The following is a 23,599-nucleotide window of genomic DNA, read 5'->3' on the forward strand; positions in this document are numbered from 1 at the left end:
GGGGCTGCTTCATAGAAGTGCGCATTGCCATTTCCAGGATCCTGTCCTCCCTCAATCCTCTAGCAGCCTCCATTCAGGGACATCCCAGGACACCCAAGGTGACTTGACACACTTCCCCTCACCTGCCTCAAGTACGGTGTCTGATCAAACATCTCCCCCTAGTGGATAGTTTGCAAACTCAAGCCGGTTCTGTTACCCTGGCCCTGTTACCCAGGCCATGACAATTCTGGTTCCAGCCTTGTTAATCTAATCGCCGCCCGTGATTTTCTACTTGGCTCCTCACCTTCCTAGTTGGTCCCTGCCAAACATTCTCCACCTCTGTCACATTGTCAACCTTTTCTGCTTTGAATTGCATAGCCACAGAATGCCCACGGATGGGCGTGCCAGCCCCTTTCCATCATCTGTCTCAAACAGCCTTTGTGAGTCCACTGGTTTCTCTTTTCTTCACTCTCTTTATTTTTTCTTCTGGTTCCAAATCACCCCTGCCCTTTAGCGCTGTCTGCCTTTGCCTCTGAGATGTGCACGGTCGTCTTTGAGGTTATGTTGCCATCCTACCATGCACTTGGACCTGCTGCATAAACCTGGTGAAGTGCTGTAGTCTCTGTGGCGGGGTCCTGGTTGTACTGCTTTCTGATAAGGTTCCTTAGTCTTCCCTGCTATGTCATTTGCACACATCCCCACCCCCAGTTAGGAAAGCCAAAAAGTGTCTACAGGCTTTGTCAGATGTACCCTGAAGGATGAAACCATCCAACAACCCCCCTCCCCCCAATTAAAACCATTAAGCTGGAAAATGAGGTCAGAGTGGAAGGCCTAGAGAAGGAAAAAGAAAATCCAGTGATGTTGCTATAAGTCCAACGGGAAAAGGCTTTGCAGCTGAATCTGGTGGCACAGGCCTGTAATCCTAGCAGCTAATAGTTAGGAAGCTGAGGCAGGAAGATTATGGATTCACAGATAACTTGGGCTACAGAGTGAGTTCAAGGCCAAGCTGGGCAGTGTAGCTGAAGTGGGCGCACGTGTCTTTCCCTGAGTAGGGAATTCCCCAAGGAAACACTGAGCACAAGTGGGATCAAAGGAGGTGTGCCCCTCCCACGTCAATTTTGAGACTGTGTTTGGCTCCTTGTGTGTGAGATTCAAGGGTATAGCAAAGCCCCCTAGGGCCACATTCCTCTCTTCTCCGTCTTTTTCTGTACCCTCCACCCCCATCCCCCAAATCCACATGTGCACATTGAGTAACAAACCCAGCAGGTTTTTATTTGTCTGCTATAAAGGTTATATGAAGTGGAGTTACATGAAATAGCAGAACAGCAGTGTGTTATTCTCCCTCTGAACAGCAGGTGGCACTAGTGGTCCCCATGTTATCTGGGTTGAATAACGGGATTTGAAACACAACCAGAATTGGTAAGTTGAGAAACTTCTAACCATGCTTATGTTGCCCCTTTGCCAAGATGGAGGACGCTAAAATACAAATACCTCCCCCCATGTCTCCACGTGCTGTACAAAACACAGGGAGTTAGGAAAGGGTTCCTGGAGCCCACCTATTGCGGATTTACTGCCCTGACATACAGCTTTTTAATCGGATTCCTGTCTCAAAGTGCCCCCCTTGGGAAGGAAGAACACACAAGGCCTTTCCCCCTCTTGTGAGTCTGGTCCTCAAAGCAGAGGAAGGTAAATAAGGTTTGTGAGTGGGTAGTAGGAGTTGATGGGACCCCGCTTGGATCCTGCAGGAATTCTATCCCATAACCATTGCTATATTGTCAGTTCTGGTAACACCCCTACTCCCTTTCACCCCCACCCCACGCCACATTGGCAGGTCCAGGCTGCCCAGTGTGTTCCCTACCTGTTTGCACACTTGTGAGCAAAATCAAGAGCAGTCCAGTTTATTTCACTAAGCTGCGGAGACAGTGGCTTCCTTCCCAGCCTCCGCACCTGGAGGCTTGCAACCACTTTGTCTTCAGCCCCCCTGAACTCTTCTTAGACCCACAAACAAGAGAAACCCCATGCCTGAGGGCGCATGGAGAGACGCTTTGGAAATACAGGGTGAAGCCAAACTCACTCTGAAACAGAGGAACCCGCTAAAGAGAGTGGGAGGTGTTAATAGGTAAAGATCATGTCCTTGGTATAGCCGAGCTGCTCCAGGCTGGGGTGAGCTGCCTCCCGGATCAGAGGTGGTGGGCCACAGACCAGGATGAGTGTGGCCTCCCCAGGGGGAGGAAGGTGCTCCTTGATCATGTCAGCAGTAATGAAGCCCGAGCTGTACTTCCAGCCTGAAATGAACCAGAGCAGGGAAAAGCATGGGTCTGCATTTCCCCCTGATGCTGGAGACCAGGCTACCCTACAAACGCTTAGATATCTGCGCTGCTGGTTCCTATAGACCCAAGAAGCAGACATAGGGGTTCCCAGCCATCTGTAGCCTTTTCTCCAGGTTACAGGTTCAAGCCTTGGACTCAGACTCAGGATGATGCCTCCCTGCTCTAAGCATTGAGAAGAGTGGGGCTGTTAGGTAGGGGTGGGTGAGGTCACTCTGGTGTTTGTGGAATTGGGCAGCGCCCCCTGCTGGACATCTTGGTATATGCCAAGACAGGTATAGATGAGGGAAGCAGGAGGTATGCCATGGTGCAAGGCGCATGGTGGTTCCAGGGGTGCTAGCTGAGGCTGCAAGAGCTGGCTGAGGCTCAGCATATCAAGGCAGTTGTACAGAAGAGGTTGGTAATGAGAGGAGGAGTAACCATGAACAGATACAAGAGGTTAAGGGAGCAGTGGTCATATTGGGCGCAATGTGCCGACTGTGAAAGGCTGACTGTTCAAGTAGCCTGCTGGCTCATTCTATACTCAGTGCAGTGTGTGGAGTGTAGAGGTATTCAGAGCCTGCCCTTGATGCCCACTTGCAAACCGCTGCTCCCAATCTCCTCCCACTCAGATTCTTGCATGCCCTATAACAGAACAAGAGCCCCTGGGCTTAGTCTCCTTTGCGGTAAACCTTAAAGGCAAACGAGGAAGACAAACAGAACATAGAGACCAGTCCATAGCTGTGTCAGAGGATGCAAGCTGGCTCAGAATAAGGGAAAGCAACATGGGTCATACCATCGGGAGGTCTGTCCAGGGTGTACCACAGGTTGAACTGGTCAGGGTGAGTTGTGGTGATCTTTTCTAGCTCCGTTCTCAGCAGGATATCCTCTTCTGTCTAGAAAAGAAGCAACATTACAAAGGCTCTCCTAGGAACTGCCAGTATGCTCCTGAGCTTGAATACATGGGTCTAGCACATTAACACCTGAACTGCCATTGTCCTCGGAGGTGCTGCTACTCCCTGTCTCTCTCACATAAGGAGCTGGGGAGGGGGCGCCGAGGCGTGGGGTCGGGGTACCAACACTGAGGCTTCCCTCTGGCTGGAAGGATTGGCTACACAGACCACTGTCTGCATGAAAAGGTCCTCACTTCCCTACATCCAGGGATCCAGCCCAGCAAGCCCAACAGACACAGGCTAGTGCAGGCTGGCCTTCTGTGAGGAGCCAGGGGAGGGCGGTGCTGGTGATGTGAAGAATAAGGCGGTCTACCTTCCTAACTGGGAAAAGCAGTCCAAGGCACCATGAGAGTGGCCAGGCCTGGGTCCTCAAACCCTCCATGGCCCCCTTTTCCTGGTAATTCTACTTCTGGCATTGCTTCAGAAAATAAAAGTTACCAGGTCATTCGCAAGTTACTCATAATTACTTATTGTTTATGACCAGTATCTGGAAAGAACCTAAATGAAGTTTTTAGTAAAACATTACTTTGACTCTGGTGTGAATATTTAAAGTTAGCGAGGGGAAAATGCTAATGTGACACTATTAAGTGGAAAAAATAGTATGTGGGTGTATATCACATATAAATACATAGTATGTATAGGGAAAAAAAGACAAAAGACAAAGTATTTATATTCTTCTGAATTTCTAGTGGGAACATCCACTATTTAATAGTCAGAAAAACAGAGAACTAGGCATTAAGGAGAAAGCTCAGTGCATGGAGTGGGTCTATAGGAAATAAGAGTTAAGCAGAAACGAACAGAGTAAGTCTGGGCCCAGCTTTTTCTACTGCCAGCAGACTTGCCGAGCCCACTAAGCCACCCACAGCTGCGAGCAGCCAAGCATCGCATTCCCAGGCAACAGGAGAGGAATGAATCCATAGAGAGCCCCACGCAGGGAACATTCCATGCCACGGTGGCAAGCTCTGGGCTGACTCTGCAGAACTGACCTGGTTGGCAAAGAGGAGAGAGAGCCTGGTTCTGTCGCTGCTGTTCTTGGTGATGTGACGAAGGAGCTGCAGCATGGGTGTAATGCCTGTGGAACAGTAGGCAGGCCAGCTTGCTCCCACTTTCCCTTCTGTCCCCCCCCCCCGCAACCCAAATTAGGGAAGAGCTCTTCATTTTGGTGTTCCTTTCTAATACAACAGAAGGACAAAGGCCACTTTTTCTTTTGGAAACATGGTTTCATATATCTCAGGCCCTCATCTCGCTATGCAGCCAGGGATGCCCTTGAACTTCTGGTCATCTCAAGTGCTGGAATTACAGGCATGTGTCACCATGCCTGGTTTTATGTGGGGATGGGGACTGAACCCAGGGCCTCACGTGTGCTAGGCAAACACTCTCCCACATTGTCAGCCCGCTTGCTTTATTTTCTTATGGCAAGAGGGAAAGAACTAATTCATGTCCTCATCTGCATAATAGAATGAATGGCCAGTGAATATGATAGTATTAAAACTGCCTGTGATGGTGCCGTACTAGCCAAAGCTGCGCGTCTCCCCGAGGGTTCATTCTCAAAGGACTTGGAAAGTCAGGCTGGACCTGGATCTTCCATTATTTAGGAACTAGTGAGCAAAGCCTGCCCAGCCTGGCCCCACAGCCCAGACTTGAAAGGGTCTCATAGCTTCTAGGGAGCAGAGGAACAGGGTCAGATTCTGTGTCTGAGTCCACATTCCCACTACCATAGCTAGGGATGAATTGCTCACATCACCTCTCACAGGGTTGAAGGATCCCCAGCAACCTCTTACCTGTGCCACCTGCAATCATGCCCAGGTGATGAACCAGCTTCTTTTCAGGCTCACTTGTTTTGCCTGTTTTGACTGTAAGGGTTCCTAGAAACATAAAGGATGTTTCTGACTTCTGCAGCCATTGTCTGGCAGCCTACAAAAAAAATATCTGACTCTTAGGAAGCAAGTCCAGCTAAGGGACAGGTTGTGGCATTCCAAGCCAGGGACGTGAGACACAGTAGCTTCGCTGGTCACCTCTTGTATGCCAGTGTACAGAGTGGAAATTGAGGCTGGGCATCCCAGGGCATAGCTGGGCCTTTCCTTAGCCAAGCTGCAATTAACCTGGAACCTCCTAGAACCTCCTCTATGATAATGGTGAAATGAGTGAGTAAATGGAGAATCTGGGTGAACCAATTAATGTGGGCTCCCTCCACCATGCACACATCAGCAGGCGCCTTTTAGGTCTCTGTGCAGGGACAGTAACGACATTTCAGATGAAGCAGACAAACTGCTGAAACAAGTTTGAGCAGTGACAGAAGCTGCTATACATGTATTCACACGAATGCATGTGTGAAGACTTGAAATGCAAGCCCATGTGTTCCAGGGCTAAGGAAGAGCACAGTGAGATCACAGCAGGACTCCCCTGATTGTGAGACCCCACTCAACAGCACCTGGTACCTGGCTCATTGTAGAACAAGCGCCCTGTTGGCCCCCGAAAAAGGATGGTGTCCCCAATTTTCATGTTCTCCAAGTGCTGAGTCATCTTTCCTCCTTCAGGATATTTTGGGTGCACGTTCTTGAAGTAGATCTGAAAAGCAAGTCCAGGTCTTTACACTTGCAAGCCTTTGGCTACAGTTGCACGCAGCTGGAAAGGGCATGTGCCAGCCGAAGTCATGCGAGCGAATACTGCCACGCTCACTGTGAACAACTTAACTGTTTGTTTGTTTGTGCGTCCACAATAAAATATCCCGGCGAGACAACTTCGGGGAGAAAGGGGTTATTTTGGCTCACAATTCCAGGTTAACGTCCATCACTGCAGGGAGGTCAAGGCAGGCCCCTGAAGCAGCTCACCGCGTCACCTCCAGCAGAGGGAAGTGAATGCATGGGCGCCTAGTACCGCTCAGCTCCTTCTCTGTACTTATGCAGTTCAGTGTCCTCTGCCTAGGGAATGGCGTCACCCGCAGTGTGCTGGATGTTTCTACACCACACTAATATGGTCAAGATGACTCACCACAGACACTTCCTCAGAACAACCTGGTCTAGACAGCCCCTCATTGAGACTCTTCTCTTGGTGATTTCTAGATTGTGGCAAGTTGACAGTTGAACTAACCACAGTAATCCTTTGAGGCACTACAGGGCAAAGTGTAGCATTGCTGATATATGAGACTATTGGAAAGCGCTGTCCAGGCCATGAGTCCCCTCAGAGAGAAAGCACTGCTCTCTGTTAGGATACCTGGGGGCTCCAGACAGCTGGGTAAACCAGGCATTATTACCTTTATAATTAAGTCCACAAAGCCTTGATCATCATCACTAGAGACAGGCGTGTAAGCCCTGATCACCAATTCATTGTTAATTTGGGCCAAGAGATGGACATAGTTACCTACAAAAAAAAAAAAAAAAAAAAAAAAAAAATATATATATATATATATATATATATATATATATATATATATATATATCAAATGTTAAGTCTGAGAACAGTAAATAGGACTCAGGAATCCCCTAAGGATTCACTTTGATAACACCTGTCCAGCCACGATCACACTGTAACTCTTAGAGTAAGACTTAACTAAAGCTGGGAATGGATACTAAAAATATCAGAAGGATCCAGGTGTGGTGGCTCATACCTGTAATCCCAGTGCTTGGGTATCAGAGACAAGATGTGAGTTCAAAGCTAAAATGGGCTGTAAGTTGTAGATCAGTCTGGGCCAAGAGGCGTTTTCTTTCTTGTCTCAAGAAAGAAATCAGAAAATTTTCCACTTAAAGAAAGCTATTATCTGTGTGTAAAGTTTTTTCTTTCTAACCTGGGTACTGAGAGGGAGTCACCAGCACCCATCTGAGTTCCATCCTCATGGGTGCTACAGGGTCCAAGGTCCTGGACAGCCCTGTTTCAAACAAAGCAACAGTGGGTGCAGTCTGGCCATTGGCTCTGCTGAGAGGCAGCAGGGACATTTACATTGTGTCTTTACCTGTCCAGAATCTGACTCTATAGGCTTGGAGAGCCAAAGACATTTGAGTTTGAACTGTAGCCCAATGGCAGATAATGGGCCAGATAGAAGCGGACTTCAGAGACCAAGGCGATTAGTACTGAAGGGAGGAACTGCATCAAGGGATGCTAAAAGCTAGAGGCAAAAGAAGGTTCCAGGCCAACTTCATATGGAGTAGAAATTAAGTGGGCCTGGGAAATTAGAAATGCAGACAGAAATCGAAACAGAAAGAGAGAGGCAGAGATGAGGAGGGGACATAAAGGAAGGAGGCGGAGTGGGGTGCTTGAGTTCATAATGTTAAGCAGTGTAAATCTGGACCTTGGAGGAATCCCTTGAGGCTGAGGTGCAAACTTCTAGCCAGAGCCTGGGTATGGGTTGGGTTGGGCACCAGGGACACTGGACAATACAGGCCTGAAGCAGCAGCTTCCTTCTGAGAGCTCGTCTGAAGCTGGGGACCTAGAAGGTCAGTTCCTTCACGTCCCCACAGAATGAAGCTGGGTCTTGGATCCCAAGGCCCCGCCTCTAACCATCTTCACGTCAGCTGAACCGTGAGGCAGCCACAGTTTTGCTATCAAGACTCTCAGAGGCCACTACATTGTCTTGTCCCACGGACCACACTGCTTCCACTGGGGCCTCAGGGAGAGCAGGTCAGAAAAGTCTCTGTGAAATCTATTCCTCAAGTGGCTTATGCTTTTATGCTACCACCCAACAGGATGGTGACAGGCTAAGTAGAGGAAGGCACAGTGACGTAGCACCCTTATGTACAGAGCAGTGAGGGACAGCAAGCAGGCTCGGGGTAGGGGGTTGGGGGGGCAGTGGCAGGCAGCAGGAGTCCTTGTATTATAATTCCATCACTTGACAGAAGTTGGAGTCAGGGTTTTCTTTGAAAGTGGGACACCAATCAGACTGTCCACTAATAGGCAGGCAAGCGACAAGTCTTCTCTGCCCCATGCCTGTCCCTTAGGTTTTTCCACCCCAGGAGAGTGGATTCACTGGAAATGGGGCAACTCAGAATCTGAGGAGGACACCTAGGGCTGGTTTCCACAGTGGGTCCCTCCTTCTGTGAGTCTCAGGGCCTCTCAGACAATCCATCTATGTAGGGCATCTGCATCACTACTGACTTTCCTCACATTTTGGGTGTCGACTCCGAGGGAACATCTGCTCTTCTCATCCCTTCACTCCAGTATGAAGCTTCTGAATTTTCACACTTATTAATCATTTTACCTTCACTATACCTCAAGTAGGCAGACAGCCCTGGGAAATACTATTTTATAGACAGAAGGTCAGAGAGGTTGAGGGACTTAAATTGCATGGGCAGGAAGCTTTAATGAAATGTTAGACCTTCTGGCTCTGGGCTTACTTCTTTTCAGTGATCCTCATGGTACTGCCGTTGTGACAGTCCAAGTGGAACAACACAGACACTGTCCTCAAGTCCACCTGCCTATCTCCCTCCATTTATGTGCTCCAGGATTATCTCAATGTACCCTCCACAGCCCATGAGAATGGGAAGCCATTGCTAATAGGAGTGCAGTGACCCCAAAAGCCCAGACTTGGAAATGCCACCAAGCGCTGCTCACCTACAGGAAGTCCTAAGACATGGTCCGGTGAGGGCAGTCCGAAGCGAAACCTTCGGGTGTTGTGGTTAATTTGCTGATTAAAAAAAAAAAAATCAGGCAGGTTCTGTTAGCTCTCTAGGAGTTTTGCTGTGCAACCCAGATCCTTAGAAAAACACTCCATTTGGTCCTGAGGTGACCGCTCACCCCACCTTCCCAGCTAGCATTCTCAAACCCCTGTCCTCTTTAATTTAACCAGGAGAAGGTTTGGGTGACCCACACTACCTCCTTCTCAATCAAGGGCAGAGAGTACTTGGCTTCAGGGTCCTGTAAGGTGATACAATGATTCTTCTTTTTGATGTTCATATTCTTCAGGGCCACGAGAATCACAGCAGCCCTGAGGGCACCAAGGGCCAACAGCAGGGGACTGGTCCTGGCAGACAGTGTGAACACAAATCTCAGATCTCACCCATCCTGGGCTAGGCAGCTCCAAGCATGGCGGATCTTATGTCTCAAAGGGCTCAGAGAGAAAGGTGCTAACACAGAAGGCTGCCTGTGGAGACCAGAGGGGAAAGAGATTAGTCCAACAGGCCCCCTGGACCAGGCCTGACATCTGCCCCAGAGTGCCAGTGTCTCCAGGACTCCTTGCCCAGCAATGGCTGGGAAGAAGTGATGGCATTAGTTTTAACAGGCTACCTAGGACATGACTGTGGTATGCTTGCCGAATGGTGCAGGGCTCACCTCTCCAGAGATTTCCCACACTCACGTCGTATCCCGCGGGAGCAGTGGTGCAGTGAGTGGCTAGGTGACTCGCTAGCAACTTCTAGACTTGGTAACAGAAGTAAACATTCACTTGCCAGAGGTGTGGCCCGCTTCCCCACACCCGCCCTCAACTCCGCCCTCTCGCCCCGCACTCCACTCCCTTACTAGGCCAGTTTGTTTGTTCACATCCCAACCTGTTCCAGAGAAGTCTGCCCGCCGGCTCCCGCTGCCCAGTCCTTTAGCTCAGAGGCCCAGTGTCCGCACCAGTTGGGGAACCGTCAGTGAGTCCTGCCCAGCCATCGCCTGGGGCTGTCTCCAGCCCCCGGGGGTTCCTTCCTGCCCCACGCGCCTTGTGCCTTTCTCGCGGAACCCACCTGGAGCGAGATACCCAACTTGTCCTCGAGATGGGCAGGGCCTCTTGATTGCCTGAAAGTCGGACACCCAGCTGTGGCCAGGGACGAGCTGATTCCTGTGCTGTAGCGACAAAGTCAGGCTGCTATGTCACGTGACTTTGGCATTGGTCCAGCCCTAAGCCTCCTCAGTGGCCCTGTGGGGATGGGGCACATCTCTAGATCTCCTATTCACGACAGGGGTCTCTCTGCATCTTGACTTTCCCTGCGCATTGCATTCGAACAGCCTTGAGGAAAATTCAGCCTCCTCAGCTTGTTAACACCGCGTCACGACAGAGGAAGGAGCTGCTGTAAACCGGTTATAGTACAAACTGAAGAAATGGGAGTTATAGCCTAAAGGAAGCTTACGAGGTGTGTTATTTGACATGCCTCCTGAGCTGCTACCCTGAGTCTCCCAGGACTAAGTATTTGCAGGATGGGGCTGATGCAGCATGTCATGCCTTCACCAGTGGGAGACAGGACAAGACTCTGGGAGACAAGATGAAGAAGTGCAGCTTCTGAGGGTTCTTCACAATGCATTTCAGAATCTTGGTTTCCTTTTCCACGCTTGCTAGTGACAAAAGTAAATTCATTTCATTCCGAGAGAGCCAGAGATGCAAACAAACAAACAAAAAGAAACAACAGAACAAAACAAACAAACACCAAACCAAACCAAACTAAACCAAACCAAAACAGAAAACAGGTCCCTATCAGCTAGGTACAGCGGTTCTGAACCTGCGGGCCATGATTTCATCAGATGTCCTTCATATCAGTCAGATATTTACATTATTGTTCATAACTCTAGCAAAATTACAATTATGAAGTGGCAACCAGATAATTCTCTCATCGAGGGTCACCATAACATGAGGAAATGGATTTCAGGGTCGCAGCATCAGGGAAGTTGAGAACCACTGGGCTAGGACCACAGACTGACTAGGTGAGGAAGGCTAATAATCTGAAAATCAAGCAACGAGCCAGGGTGGTCCTTCTGAGGACTGCTGGGGAGTGAAGAGCCTGTGCCCTTCTCCTTTGCTTTTCTCTTATATCATCCACCCTCTCTATGCATGTCCCTGAGTTCAAGTTTCCCGTTGTAATGAAGACCTCAGGCATACTGGATTAGCTTCATAACCTCAATTATCTCCACTGAGGACACATTTGTCGGTATTTGGAGTTGGGGGTGTAAGACAGGGAAGTGAGGGAAAACAGCACACGTGTCATGCTCCGCTCTGCTAAGTAACTAGCTTCAGCAGACACGCGCAGGCACACGCAAGGACACCTCCCATGATACCTGCGTGGGCCCACGTGCCATTGCCAGATAACCTGATTTTTTTGACAGCTTAAGTGTTTAAAATATAAAGTCAGGGCTGGCGGTGCCTGCCTGAGATCCTAGCTTTGTGGGACATTGAAGTAAGAGGATCAAAAAGTTCAAGACCTGCCTGGGCTACAGAATGAGTTTAAGGTCAACCTTGGCAGTTTAGTAAGACTCTGTCTCAAAATTTAAAAACAAACAAACAAACAAACAAATAAACAAAATCCAGCCAAACAACAGCAACGACAGAAGGAAAGGGCTGTGCATATAGGATACCATTAGCTTAGCGTGTGTGAGGCCCGAGTTGAGTCTCTAGTACAGAGGGAAAGCAAGCCTAAAGTGTAAAATGGCATCTCAGGAAGGCATTTACATCACATAAGAAGCTACAATAAGCGCTGGCGAGATGGCTTAGAGGTTAAGAGCACTGTCTGCTCTTCCAAAGGTCTGAGTTCAATTCCCAGTAACCACATGGTGGCTCACAACCACCTATAATGAGATCTGGTGCCTTCTTGTGGTGGGGAGGCACACGTGTGGGCAGAATACTGTGTAAATAATAAATAAATATTTTTTTTTAAAAGAAGGTACAATAAAGGGCATCATCTCAGTTCTGATACCCGGTGCTCTTACCTTTACATAAAACTATGACAGCTTAGGACTCTTGTTCATTGACTGCCTCACAGTGATTTTGAAGAGGCTTGCATGTGTATCAGACAGATGAGTTATAAAGGCTTTCCCCCAATATGCAACTTTCTTCTTAAATGTGCCCTGCCCCCCCCCCCCCCGTGTGTGTCTGATGAGTAGACATTTCTCATTGTAATGTAGTCAGTGTCTGAGTCACCAGCCTTGGCTTGGGGTGTTAAGGCTTTTGCTTAAAAGTTTCCCAAACACGTGATAAAGAATTTTGCATGATGTGAGACATGGACCCAACTTTGTTTTTCTTGTATGTCTAATGTGTTCTCAAAAACATTTATAAAATTGTACATGCCAGACCTGCAATACATCCCATCACGCATCAATCTCATACATGGGTGAGCCTTGCCTCTCCACTGTTCTCTCCATCAGCCTGGCTGCCCAACCCTGTGGTCATACACCGTTCTAATCATAGTAGTGTATAGCAAGTGTTTGTATCTTTCACTCTCACACAGAATCAAGGTGAATTAGAGCAGAAAAATTTTTTGTAACCCTGAGTAGATAGATACATAAAATATGTAACCAGAACAAATGTTTACAAATAATCATTAAGAAATGGCTAATTGTTTTCAATTTTAAGTTGTGTGTATGCCTGTGTCCTGGCTCAGAAATGTCTTTCCCCTTTCTAATGCTCTAATCGCTTTCATTGCCAACCTCTTTCCTCATAAGCTGCCTCTTGTCCGGTCACAACTCCAGCTCACTGTCTCTGCCAGGCCACATGAGCAGCTTTCCTCTCCCCTCTGGTGCTGCCCCATCCTTTGTGTATTTTGCTAAAAATGTCACCCAGGACAAAGCATCATAGCAACCACTTTTCTTTGCCTGGAATGAGCTTTATGAGGCACTAGAATACTCTAGGCATCAACACTGACTAAGGCAGAATTGGATTTTCCCCTTATTCTCTCTTTAAGGATTTGAGAATAAAGCATATTGCTGCTACCTGGTCAGAGATTCCCCACTGAGCACTGCAGATGGGATAGAAGTGTGGCTGCACTTGAAGTTTTGAGATATCTTCAACCTAGACACTCATAACAGAAATGTGACTATGCTGATGGTAGGCTGGGCATGTAGCTCAGTTGGTAGAGTGATGGCCCAGTGTGCATGAGGCCCTGGGTTCGATCCTCAGCACTGCATAAACCACATGTAGAGATGCTGGCATACCTGTAAGCCAGCAAGCAGAGGCAGAGGAATCAGAATTTCAAGGTCATCTTAGGTTCCATAATGACTTTGAGGCCAGTCTGGGCTACGAGAGACCTTATCTCAAAACAAAAAGGAGGCTATGGAAAGCTTTACACATCTCTGAGGGACCTCAGGGATCTTCTCAGGCAAGACTGTCGAAAGGCAAAGAGGATTGAGACTCCCGACTGACCAGAGTTGGCTGGAGACTGAGTGAAAAAGAACAGCTTGCAGAATCCTGTTCCTGTGGTCCTTCCCACTCCCAGGGATCTCCTCTTCCTTAACAGCTATGTCTGCTGAGCTACGCCAACCATGCTAGACAAGCTCCTCACATTTATTTACAGCAGTTGCTCCAACTCTTCCCAAACAGCGTCTGTTGTGGCAGAGGCTGAGCTCCAGAAGGGAGTGACTGTGAGCTGGCAGCCGGGAGCCACAGGGAGTCAATGGGGGAAGCAAATGCTGTTCCTGAGGGGACCTGCCACCTGCACAGGGTCCTACAATCTGAGGATGAGATCCCCAGACCTCCAGTCAGAGAGAGGTGGGCTGCAGGAGTGGGGAAGGGGAATGGTGCATGAAGAGAAATTAAGGGGAACCTCCCCAACTCCCACTTGAATTTAGCTGGGACTGGTAGAAAAGCTTAACATTCTCCTCTCCTCCTTCTAAAATTTTGGTAGTTTACTCTGTGAAATGAACAGACACTCCACAGGTTAACAGAAATCATACAGACACAGAGGCTAGCAAACTCTGAGTCTCGTGGGAAGGGACAGATGCTTGTCCCTTGTATGCTACACAAAGGAAGAGGGAGTTGAGGCTATTTGAGGTGGTAACATGACAATACAAGCCATGGGATAGTCAAGGAAGGAAGGGTGGGGCTGGAGGGATGGTTCAGGGGTTAAGAACACTGTTTGTACTTCAGCAGGGCCCAGTTGAATTCCTTGCACCCATCTATAACTCCAGTCCCAGGGCATCTGAGTCCTCTTTTGGCCTCTTTGGGCACCAAGGCATGTACATGGTGCACAGACATACATGCAGGCAAAGAACACCTGTATACATACAGTAAAAATTAAAACAGCTAAAATAAAAAGTGAGTGAGGAAGTGTGTGTGTGTAACTGTCCTGGCAGCAGGGAAACATGCTGGAGAGGGACACCTGTGCCTATGTTCTCACAGTGGACCTCAAAGAAATGGAATTTTTTCAGGAGTGTCATGCTAGGGAAGGAAAAGCCAGAGGGGAGGCTTATCTGGAAGAGATTTCACTCAGTTGTGATGACTGATGGGCCTGGGAGCCAGGAGACAAAGATGGGTCATGATGGGGCTACACTTTGACCAGGACTATGGGTCTGTGTATCTTGTGCACTCAATTTACACCTAACCCTTATGTCAGAGCCCTGAAAATGGACTTATAGCTCTTTCTTGTGTGGCTGCCTGAATCATTTCTTTCTGCTTTTCGATATCATGTGTCTTTTGATTGGTATGTTGAGGATTGGTATCCAAGTCTAGCTTGCAAGGTTTGTTAGGTCTCCACCCTAAATGTCCACTAACAGGAGGCACCAAGTGTTGCCTTATAAAGCCCGGTTACCTACATAGCAACTCTCAAAGGAAAACCTGCCATGATCTTGGCTGGGCAGGTGTGAGAACCCCTCCCCTACCTGTTCTTCCTGCGAAAAGATCTTTCCAAGATAAATAGGTGCCTGCATCTCAGAGGACACATCTTCGCCTTCATTCTCCACGACTTTACTATCGCAGATAGATGTAAATTGTTTTCATAGAAGGACATATTTTTGAGCTATTCCCATCTGTAGTTTTATATGCCAAGGAAGTATGTTTAGAGCAGCATATTTTACCTCCTCACACTTGAGATGTTCACAGCTTTGGTCCAGTGTTTATTTTATCTCTTAAAAGCACAGAAGCAGGGGATTTTCAGAAAAGGGTTTTATTGTAAGGACAATGTATGTCTCAGAAGTGAGTTTAAAAATGAAGTGAAGACAGAATAAATCAGACTACAGACAATCTAAGATGCAGTATCAAGTCTCCACTGACTTTATTAACGCGGAGTCACAGGCTTCACAGTGAAGTCTCACTTAGAAACGGTAGCCGTCCTGCACCCCTGTACCACAGGATCCCTGCATTACACCAGCCCTACACTATGGCACCCTTATACTGTAGCACTCCTATACAACAACACTCTATATGACAACATTACCATCACATCCCTGTATGACAACATCCCTCCATCATATCACCGCTGTATCATAACATCCCCCCACCACATCATCCTGTCAAGCAGTAAATATACAGAGAAAACTGTTTCTGGTGCAATTAGAAGCTAGATTCTTTTTTTTCTCCAGAAAGAGTTTCTCTGTGTAGCCATGGCCGTCCTGGAATCTCTTTGGAGACCAGGATGGCCTCAAACTCATAGAGATCCACCTGCTTTTGCCTCCTGAGCACTGGGATTAAAGGTGTGAGCCACCATGCCTGGTATAGAATCTAGATTCTAGATTTCTAATTTTAAAATACTTCCTCACTTTTCTTTTTAAATTTTATTTTATTTTTTTAAAAGATTTTTTATTATTTCAAACAAATTTTAAATTTTAATATATTTTAATCGTATTTATCCTTTCCTCCAAGTTTGTCCAAGATCCTCTTCTCCTTCCTAGGCAACCAGCTTTACATTATCTCTCAAAAACAAACCCACTACAAAGCACCCAAAACCTAAAAAACAAAATACAACATCATCCAAAAATGAAAAGCAAAACAAAAACTAAAAACAACCAACCAACCAACCAACCAACCACCAAACTGTGCCCTAATAAAAGCACCGCCCAAAAAACTGTGGAGTCCATTATTTGTAGTCAATTACTCCTGACTCTGAGATCTGCCCTGGGGCGGATGATGTACCCAGTGTTATCCCACTGGAGAAAACCAATTTTCCATCTCCCAGCAGATCTAATGACAGTTCCATTGTTAACCTTTACCCTAGTGGTTAGGTCTTCATTCAGCATTCAATCATTCATTTTTAACAAGTATAACAAAATAAAATATAAGATAAAACAAAAACTATCACATTGAAGACTAGCAAGTCGGATCAACAGAAGGAAAAGAGTCCAAGAGAACCAGAGAGAGAGAGAGAGAGAGAGAGAGAGGTTTTTGTTCATTTGGATACTGTCTCTCTGGATAAGGGTTTGACTACTTGTTGATTTTCTCAAAGAACCAACGGTTGATTTGGTTGATCCTTTAACCATTCTCTTTGTTTCTAAGTTATTGATTTCAGCCCTGAGTTTGATTATTTCCTGCCATCTACTCTTGAGTGTGTTTGCATCTTTTTTTTTCTAGAGCTTTCAGGTGTGCTTTTAAATTCTTGTATGCGATCTCTCCAATTTCTTTATGAAGGCGCTTAGTGCTATGAACTTTCCTCTTAGCACTGCTTTCATTGTGTCCCATATGTTTGAGTATGTTGTGTCTTCATTTTCATTGAATTTTAGAAAGTCTTTAAGTTCTTTCTTTATTTCCTACTTGACCCAGTGGTCATTGAATAGAGAGTTGTTCAGTTTCCATGAATTTGTAGGCTTTCTTTTGTTTCTGTTGTTGTTGAAATCTAGCTGTAGTCCATGGTGATCTAATAAAATAAAAGGGGTTATTTTAATTTTCTTGTATCTGTTGAGACTTGGTTTGTGGCCAAGTGTATGGTCAATTCTGAAGAAGGCTCTGTGAGATGCTGAGAAGAAAGTATATTCGTTTGTGTTTAGGTAAAATGCTCTGTAAATATCTGCTAGGTCCATTTCATTCATAACATTTGATAATTTCATTATTTCTGTGTTTAGTTTCTATTTGGAGGGCTTGTCCATGGGAGAGAGTGGGGTGTTGAAGTCTCCCAGTATTACCATGTGTGGTTCAATGTGTAATTTAAGCTTTAGCTATGTTTTTTGTTTTGTTTTTAAGTTTGTTTTGTGTGTGTGTGTGTGTGTGTGTGTGTGTGTGTGTGTGTGTGTGTGTGTGTATGTGTGTGTGTGTGTGTGTGTGTTTACAAATGTGAGTGCCCTAGCATTTGGGGCATAGATGTTCAGAATTAAGATGTAGTTTTGTTGGATTTTTTTTGATGAGTATGAAATGTCCTTCCCTATCTTTTTGGATTAATTTTGGTTGAAAGTCTACTTTATTAGATATTAGAATGGCCACTTGAGCTTGCTTCTTGTGTCAAGTTTCCCTGGAAAACTTTTTTCCAGCCCATTACTTTGAGGTAATGCCTATCTTTGTTGCTGAGGTTTCTTGTATGCAGCTGAGTGATGCAGCCTGTTTTCACATCCATTCTGTTAGGCTAAGTCTTTTTATTGGGGGAATTGAGTGTATTGATGTTGAGAGAGATTAATCACCAATAATTGTCAATTCCTGTTATTTCATATTGTTGTTGGTAGTGTGTGCGTTTCCCTTCTTTTGGCCAGGAGGTTTTTAGATTTGACATTTTCTTTGACATATATATATATTCTTCTATTGTTCTATTGTGTCTTCCGTGTCTGAGTCCATCTCTCTTATCTCTTGTATTCTGTTGGTGAAGCTTGCCTCTGTGTTTCTTGTTCAAATTCCTAAGCTTTTTTATTTCCTAGTTTTTCCTCATTTTGGCTTCTTTATTGATTCTGTTCTCATTCTTAGGTCTTGAACTGTTTTATTCATTTCCTCCCACTATGTTTTTTATAATTTTCTTTAAGGAATTTATCTGTTTCCTTTTTATAGGCCTCTCTCACATTCATAAAGGCTGTTTCAGGTCTTTTATTTGTGGTCCACATGTGTTGGAATGTTTAGGGTCTGCTGTGGACTCTAGTTTCTGGACTCTAGTTAAGACACATTGTCCTGGTTAGACTGACTGTGTTTGTATGCAGGCATCTGTACTTCTAGGGACTGATAGCTGCTTTTGTATTTGTTGGGTGGGTATTTTATTTCTTGGTTTCTTTTTCCTTACTGGATTTTTTGGAGACAGCAATGGCTGTGTGTTGCCTCTAGGAAACTCTTCTGGGAATCTTGATAGTTGTGGCCACTGAGGGTTCCAGGTAAAATTTGCTTGTGGGTGTTAGGACCTGAGACTTAGGAATGGGGATCGTCAGGGGGCTTCACAAAAGTGAGAAAAGCTGGCTGTTCTACCAGGGTCTGCTTAATTAGTCCTCTGTGAACCTGGGCAGAGAGTGCCAAAAGGGCAGAGCAGAAAGCCTACTAAAGATCTGGGGATGACAGTGGGGGCCTGGACTTGGAGGAGTGGAGGAGGAGGTGAGGATCTGCAGTCAGCCCACTTGCTTTCCTGGCAGGGATGGCCTGAGGGTTTCTAGAAAGCACATGCTGGATTTGAGAGCAGGGGAGATTGGGAGGGGAGGATCTGCCTGCGGGTTCTCCAGGAGATGGGGGAGGCTGCAGCAGGTGTTTTGTTGCAGAGCTGAGGAAAAGATAGGGGGGAATTGATTTGGAAGAGCAGGGGGGGGGGGGAGAATATCTGTAGTTACCTATCTGCTTCCCTGGCAGGAATGGACAGTGTGTTTTCAGGGAGGACCTGCTGGAGATAGGGGTGAGACAAAGCAAAGAGCTGGGGGAGGGAGGTTAGGAGAGGAAGATCTGTGGGAATCTATCAGAGATGAGGTGGGGGAAGGGAGCCACAGGAGTCCTGCTACAGAGATGGGCATGAGATTGGGGTGTTGAACTTGGAGAAATGGAGAGAGATGGAGGATTTGCAGTCAGCCTGTTTCCCTGGCTGGAGTTGACGTCCTCATTTTTCATCTGACAGCTTGTTATCAGAGTTGTTAGGGTTAGAGCCTGGATCCTGGCAGTGCTGACCGCCCCTCCCCCCTCCCTGCCACACACACACACACACACACATCCTCAACAGAGCAATTAAGGCAATCAGTAGTAATGAATGTGGCCACACTAGGAAGACAAACAATGAGGCCCATCGTTGGGTTTGGGCTCCTCACACAAGAATAACATTTGAAAAGAAGACGAGTGGTCTATGTAATTAAAGTAGTCCTGGTTAAGATGTGGCACAGGCATGTCATTTTCTCAGCTTCAGTCTGTCCTGCAAGGTGGTCTGACAAGTTGTCAGAACCGTCAGAACGGTGTCTCTTTCCCAACCTTTGTTCCTGAAAGCATGGTTACCTGATGGGGCCCAGAGACAGATGCTAAATGATGCTTTTTGGAAGAAGGACTATAATTGGGTCATGTGAGTTGAGATGGCAGGGTCGTCCAGCCTAGCCTTTGTTGCGAACAAGTTGGATTTCTGGCATGGTGGAAGAGAAGTCAGAAACAATAGAAAATGTGTCCCCTTTCCTATGCTTTTCTTCCTGTTATTGGATCTACTGCTCTGCTTCTTTCTAGACAAATACTTACTTGAAACATTTTTTAGGTTATTAATACAACAGACAAAAGGCCTCACTTTAACTGCTACTAACGAGCTCATCTCCTCTGAACATGAGTCTTAGGGTATCACATGTACTTATTTCATGAGCAGGGATGAGGTCTTTTCTCAAGAGAGAAGGCTCCATGACTCCTGTTGAAAACCGCGGGGAGAAGGATTAGGGTGGACATTATGAGAAGGAAGTGCCACAACTCAGCAAACATATTCTTTTAAAGTCTTGTTACCATGAAGATGCAGGCCGAAACCATCAACAAGGGTGTTGATGCACGTGGAAGCATCTCCGTGTGAATCTGTCCTCAGCCCGGGCTCAAGCTGACTGCACCTGTAAGGGGTGCAGTAAGCCAGCCATGGCAGTGCATGCCTGTAACTCCAGCGCTCGCTGGGTGGAGGCGGAAGGATTTTAAAATAAGGCCAGATTGGAGCACATAGTGGGTTTTAGGCTAGCCTAGGTTACCTAATGAGACCCTGCTTCAAGAAAACCAAAACAAGGGTGGGTGAGATGTTTCAGTGGCTAAAGGCGCTTTCTACCAAGCCTGAGGGTGGTTCCCAGGATCCACATGGTAGAAGAGAATTGAATCCTACAAGTGTTTCTCTGACTTTCTCTCTCTATTATTCTCTTATTCTCTCTCTCTCTCTCTCTCTCTCTCTCTCTCTCTCTCTCTCTCTCTCACTGTCTCACACAAACTAGGTAAACAAATATAATAAAAAATTTTAAAACAAACAAAAAATCAAAGCTGAAGATGATATAGTAATATATATCTACAAGACTGAGGGGGTTGGAGACTTGACGGAAATAATTATGCTCAGAGCTTCCTGAAAGCAAACAGGAACAGGTAAGATTTTCTAATGAGTTTGGGTCTCATTAGATATCTGTGAGTCTTCAACTGTAGATTGTTATATATTGTATCTGCTACCTTAACCCCTTAATCTGCATGTTAAGAATCACTGTGGTAAGGACTGGGCAGGAATAAGTAATATGAAATTTACTGATTAGACCACACTTTCCCAAGTAGGATGAGATCCTCAGAAGCTGTTAGGTTGCCTGGCTTATTCCTTGCTTTATACATGGCCAATATCAATCCAAAAGCAAGAAGGAAACCAAAGTTCTGAAATTATAATTGGAGAACTTCATATATATATGAAGAAGAGGAAAAAAATTATTTATTTATTTATTTTTAAAGGTTCTTTGATCCTTGTGCAAAGCAAGAAATTTGTGAGGGTTTGCTCCTCCTTGAAGTTTGACTTTTGGGGCCATTTGTGGATTATATTTTATTTACCAAATTTTTATATGCTCTGGTTACCCCAGTAGTCCGTGGGAATAAAACGACAATGCTTTGCTCAGTGTCGTAATTCTACCTTAGAAAATACTGGTCTTGGTTTAGGATGCTAACATCCGTTTGCTAAATGTGCCCCCTCGTGGCCAAGAGAAGAAAACACTGCGGCATACGTCACCTTGGATGTCTCCCTACCAAGAGTGCCAATGTCAAAGAAGCCAGAAGAAAAAAGGTCACTCAAATCCCTTCTCACTAAAGGCAGCCTTACTCTCCTCGTTACATTACCTGGTGGCTCTAAATGTCAAAGAGTGTGGAGAAATAACGACAAAAAAAGTAAAATGAAAACTCCCTTTTCTCCCCTCTCGCTCTTCTTCCTTTTCTTCCTTCCTCCCATCTTGCTTTTCTTTATTTCTTTTACAAGATTATCAGAATGGCACATTATAAAAGCTTCCCCACTTCCATCTTTTGCTTGGTCCCCTCACTACTGTATTTTCCGTATGAAATGTGACAGTGTGGTCATGGGTGTCATGAAGAAACCACCTAAAAGAAAGGGCCAGCCCTTCTCAGTGCTCACTGGCACAAGAACATAGCAGACCAGCTGATAGTGCTCAGTGTAGGGGTCTGATGAGCAAGACCATGACTTGACACACAGTGGAGCCTCCTCACCAGGCTTGGAAAGGAATTTTTTCTCCTTGTGTTTGGAAACTTTTGTGCTGCTCTGAGAAGAAAAGACAATGATTATTTCTCACGCCACTCTGTATTAGCTTTTTTGATGATATCGACTTGGCCAGGCTACCACCTGCAGATTTTCAACCAGGCACCCACCTAAGATTTGCTGAGAATGAATCTTAAAGTGTAACTAAAATCTATAACCTATTACCTGCAGGTACACACCATCCTGGACTATCTGGGTTGGCCTGGCTTGATTAGTTAAAAGCCCTCCAAGGAAGGGCTGTGGTTTCCCCCCACCCCAACCCCCCAAAGAGGAGACGGATAGGTATGAAGCTATATCAATAGGGTGTTTGGCCAGCGTGCTTGAAGCTCTGAGTCTGATACCCAACACTGTATAAACCAGGCATGGTGGTGCCCATTTGTAATCCCATCACACTGAAGCAGGAGGCAGGAGGATCAGGTACTCACGGTCATCCTTGAGGTCAGCCTGAGTTATATCAGACCTTGGCTCAAAGGGAGGGAGAGAGAAAGAAAGATACAGAGAGACACAACAGAGAGAGAGAGAGAGAGAGAGAGAGAGAGAGAGAGAGAGAGACAGAGAGAGAGAGAGAGACAGAGAGAGAGAGAGAGACAGAGAGAGAGAGAGAGAGAGAGAGAGAGACAGAGAGACAGAGACAGAGACAGAGACAGAGACACAGACACAGACACAGACACAGACACAGACACAGACACAGACAGAGACAGAGACACAGACACAGACACAGACACAGACACAGACACAGACACAGAGAGAGACAGAGAGAGGCTTCTGGTGAGGAACAACTTTAGCCCTGGACTCTGGTGCTCCCTTAGTTTTTCTTTCTGATTGCCAGCTCTGTGGATGGTTTAGTCAGCCCTGACAAATTTGCTAGCCACTTCCGATGAATTAATTTGCTAAAGTTTCTGGTAAAGGAAAAAAAAACACACACACACACACACACACACCACAAAGTGTACCAGTGGCTAGAATAGCAAAGATTTATTGTCTCACATTTCCACAGGACAGAGGCTCAAGGTGAGTGTGCCAGCAGGTTGATTCTTTCTGAGGGTTGCACTGCTTCTCAATGCCTTCCATACCTCTCCCCAAGCTTCTGTAGGTCACTCTCAGTTGCTGGGGTCTCCCCAGTGTTTGTCTTCATCTTCATATAGTGCTCATCTATGGGTGTCTCTCTCTCTGCATCCAAATATCCCCATTTTACAAAGACATAAGATATACAGAATTGGCATGTTCTAATGACCCACTTTTAAACCAGTTAGTTCTATACGGGCTGCATCTCCAAATGTAAGGGTCACCTTCTGGGGTCCTGCAGTTTATGATTCCAGCTCACTTTCGAAGACATTAATTTATCCCAGCTGTTACTGGGCCCTGAGTTGATTGCTTAGTCACATTCCTCAAAGAAGCTTACCAGAAACTTCCATTACTCCAGGTGAACACATCCCATGTCTCAAGAGGCACTGGCTCATCCTCTGATACGGAGACATTGAAATCTGAGTATAAACATAATGCGATTGCTTGGCTCACAGACTGTCAAGACTGGGGAATCAGAACATGACTTACGGTAACACTGTCAGAATTGTGGAGGCAGCTCAGTCAAAAAGGCCACAAGGGTCTCTTAACAGAGGGGTGGGATGGTATTTTAACTTCCACCTGGCTCCCCTTCAGCAGCTGTTTAAGCTCTAAGTGAAATGGAAAGCTTGGGAAGTAGATAGCTGGCTCCTTGGATTTCCCTCACAGAAGAAGTAAGTATCATGAGGACTTCCAAATGTGAAGATGTGGAGGTTGAGTAGAGCAAATGTCCAGGGCCTGGGGATGGATGAAGGTACTTCGTGACCTGTTCCCTGGATGTGCACTACACATTTGCTCATAGCCAATCAAATCTTCTCTGGTGTAACCCTGATCTCACTCTGTTTCTTTTTATTTATTTATTTATTCTTAGCTGCACTAGGAGTTGGATCCAGGGCCTTATGCATGCTAAGAAGGTACTCTACTTCAGATAGCACCTCCCCAGCCACTCTGATGTGTGAATTATTCTCCCATCATAAGGTTGGAGGCAATGAGTCTTAGATGACACTCCTAAGACCACACATCTAGAAAGGACTAGCCAAGACTCAGACCGACAGTCTCTCCTCATTCTTTGTGATTC

At 46.2% G+C, this 23,599-nt stretch overlaps 2 protein-coding genes across 8 annotated transcripts in view; both read right to left on the reverse strand.

Moving 5' to 3' along the window:
• Positions 1 to 1,861: 1,861 nt before the first annotated feature.
• On the reverse strand, positions 1,862 to 10,002 carry CYB5R2 (cytochrome b5 reductase 2). 7 transcript variants are annotated; one of them, XM_084773709.1, is made up of 10 exons: positions 9,895 to 10,002; positions 9,500 to 9,581; positions 9,044 to 9,191; positions 8,783 to 8,855; positions 6,492 to 6,598; positions 5,677 to 5,806; positions 5,020 to 5,103; positions 4,225 to 4,310; positions 3,082 to 3,181; positions 1,862 to 2,264 (listed from the first exon to the last, which is right to left on the reverse strand). In XM_084773709.1, the coding sequence occupies exons 3-10, from the start codon at positions 9,122 to 9,124 to the stop codon at positions 2,092 to 2,094; spliced, it is 834 nt and encodes a 277-aa protein (XP_084629835.1). In that variant the 5' UTR covers positions 9,125 to 9,191; positions 9,500 to 9,581; positions 9,895 to 10,002; the 3' UTR covers positions 1,862 to 2,091. The 7 variants fall into 7 exon arrangements, with proteins under 7 accessions (XP_084629835.1, XP_084629836.1, XP_084629832.1 ...); XM_084773710.1 differs by having other exon boundaries at positions 9,500 to 9,586; positions 9,895 to 9,998; XM_084773706.1 differs by lacking the exon at positions 9,895 to 10,002 and adding an exon at positions 9,785 to 9,873.
• The window catches only part of OVCH2 (ovochymase 2), a gene marked incomplete at both ends in the record, with an annotated part of 33,298 nt that continues 18,922 nt past the window's right edge, over positions 9,224 to 23,599 (reverse strand). Inside the window, 3 exons of the mRNA XM_084771701.1 lie at positions 9,224 to 9,311; positions 9,500 to 9,586; positions 22,862 to 22,943. Coding sequence (XP_084627827.1) covers positions 9,224 to 9,311; positions 9,500 to 9,586; positions 22,862 to 22,943 — 257 coding nt within the window. The remainder of the gene's footprint in view (positions 9,312 to 9,499; positions 9,587 to 22,861; positions 22,944 to 23,599) is intronic.

This window comes from Acomys minous (genome assembly GCF_964271855.1).
Source record: "Acomys minous genome assembly, chromosome: 2".
Lineage (NCBI taxonomy): Eukaryota > Metazoa > Chordata > Mammalia > Rodentia > Muridae > Acomys > Acomys minous.

Excerpts from the sequence above, each read along its gene's own strand:
- CYB5R2 (XM_084773709.1), bottom strand. The coding sequence starts at position 9,124 with ATGAACATCAAAAAGAAGAATCATTGTATCACCTTACAGGACCCTGAA. Across the intron at positions 6,599-8,782 it reads TGTCTTAGGACTTCCTGTAG|GTAACTATGTCCATCTCTTG; the intron begins GTGAGCAGCGCT and ends TTTTTTTTGTAG. Across the intron at positions 4,311-5,019 it reads CATGATTGCAGGTGGCACAG|GCATTACACCCATGCTGCAG; the intron begins GTAAGAGGTTGC and ends ACTGTTCCACAG.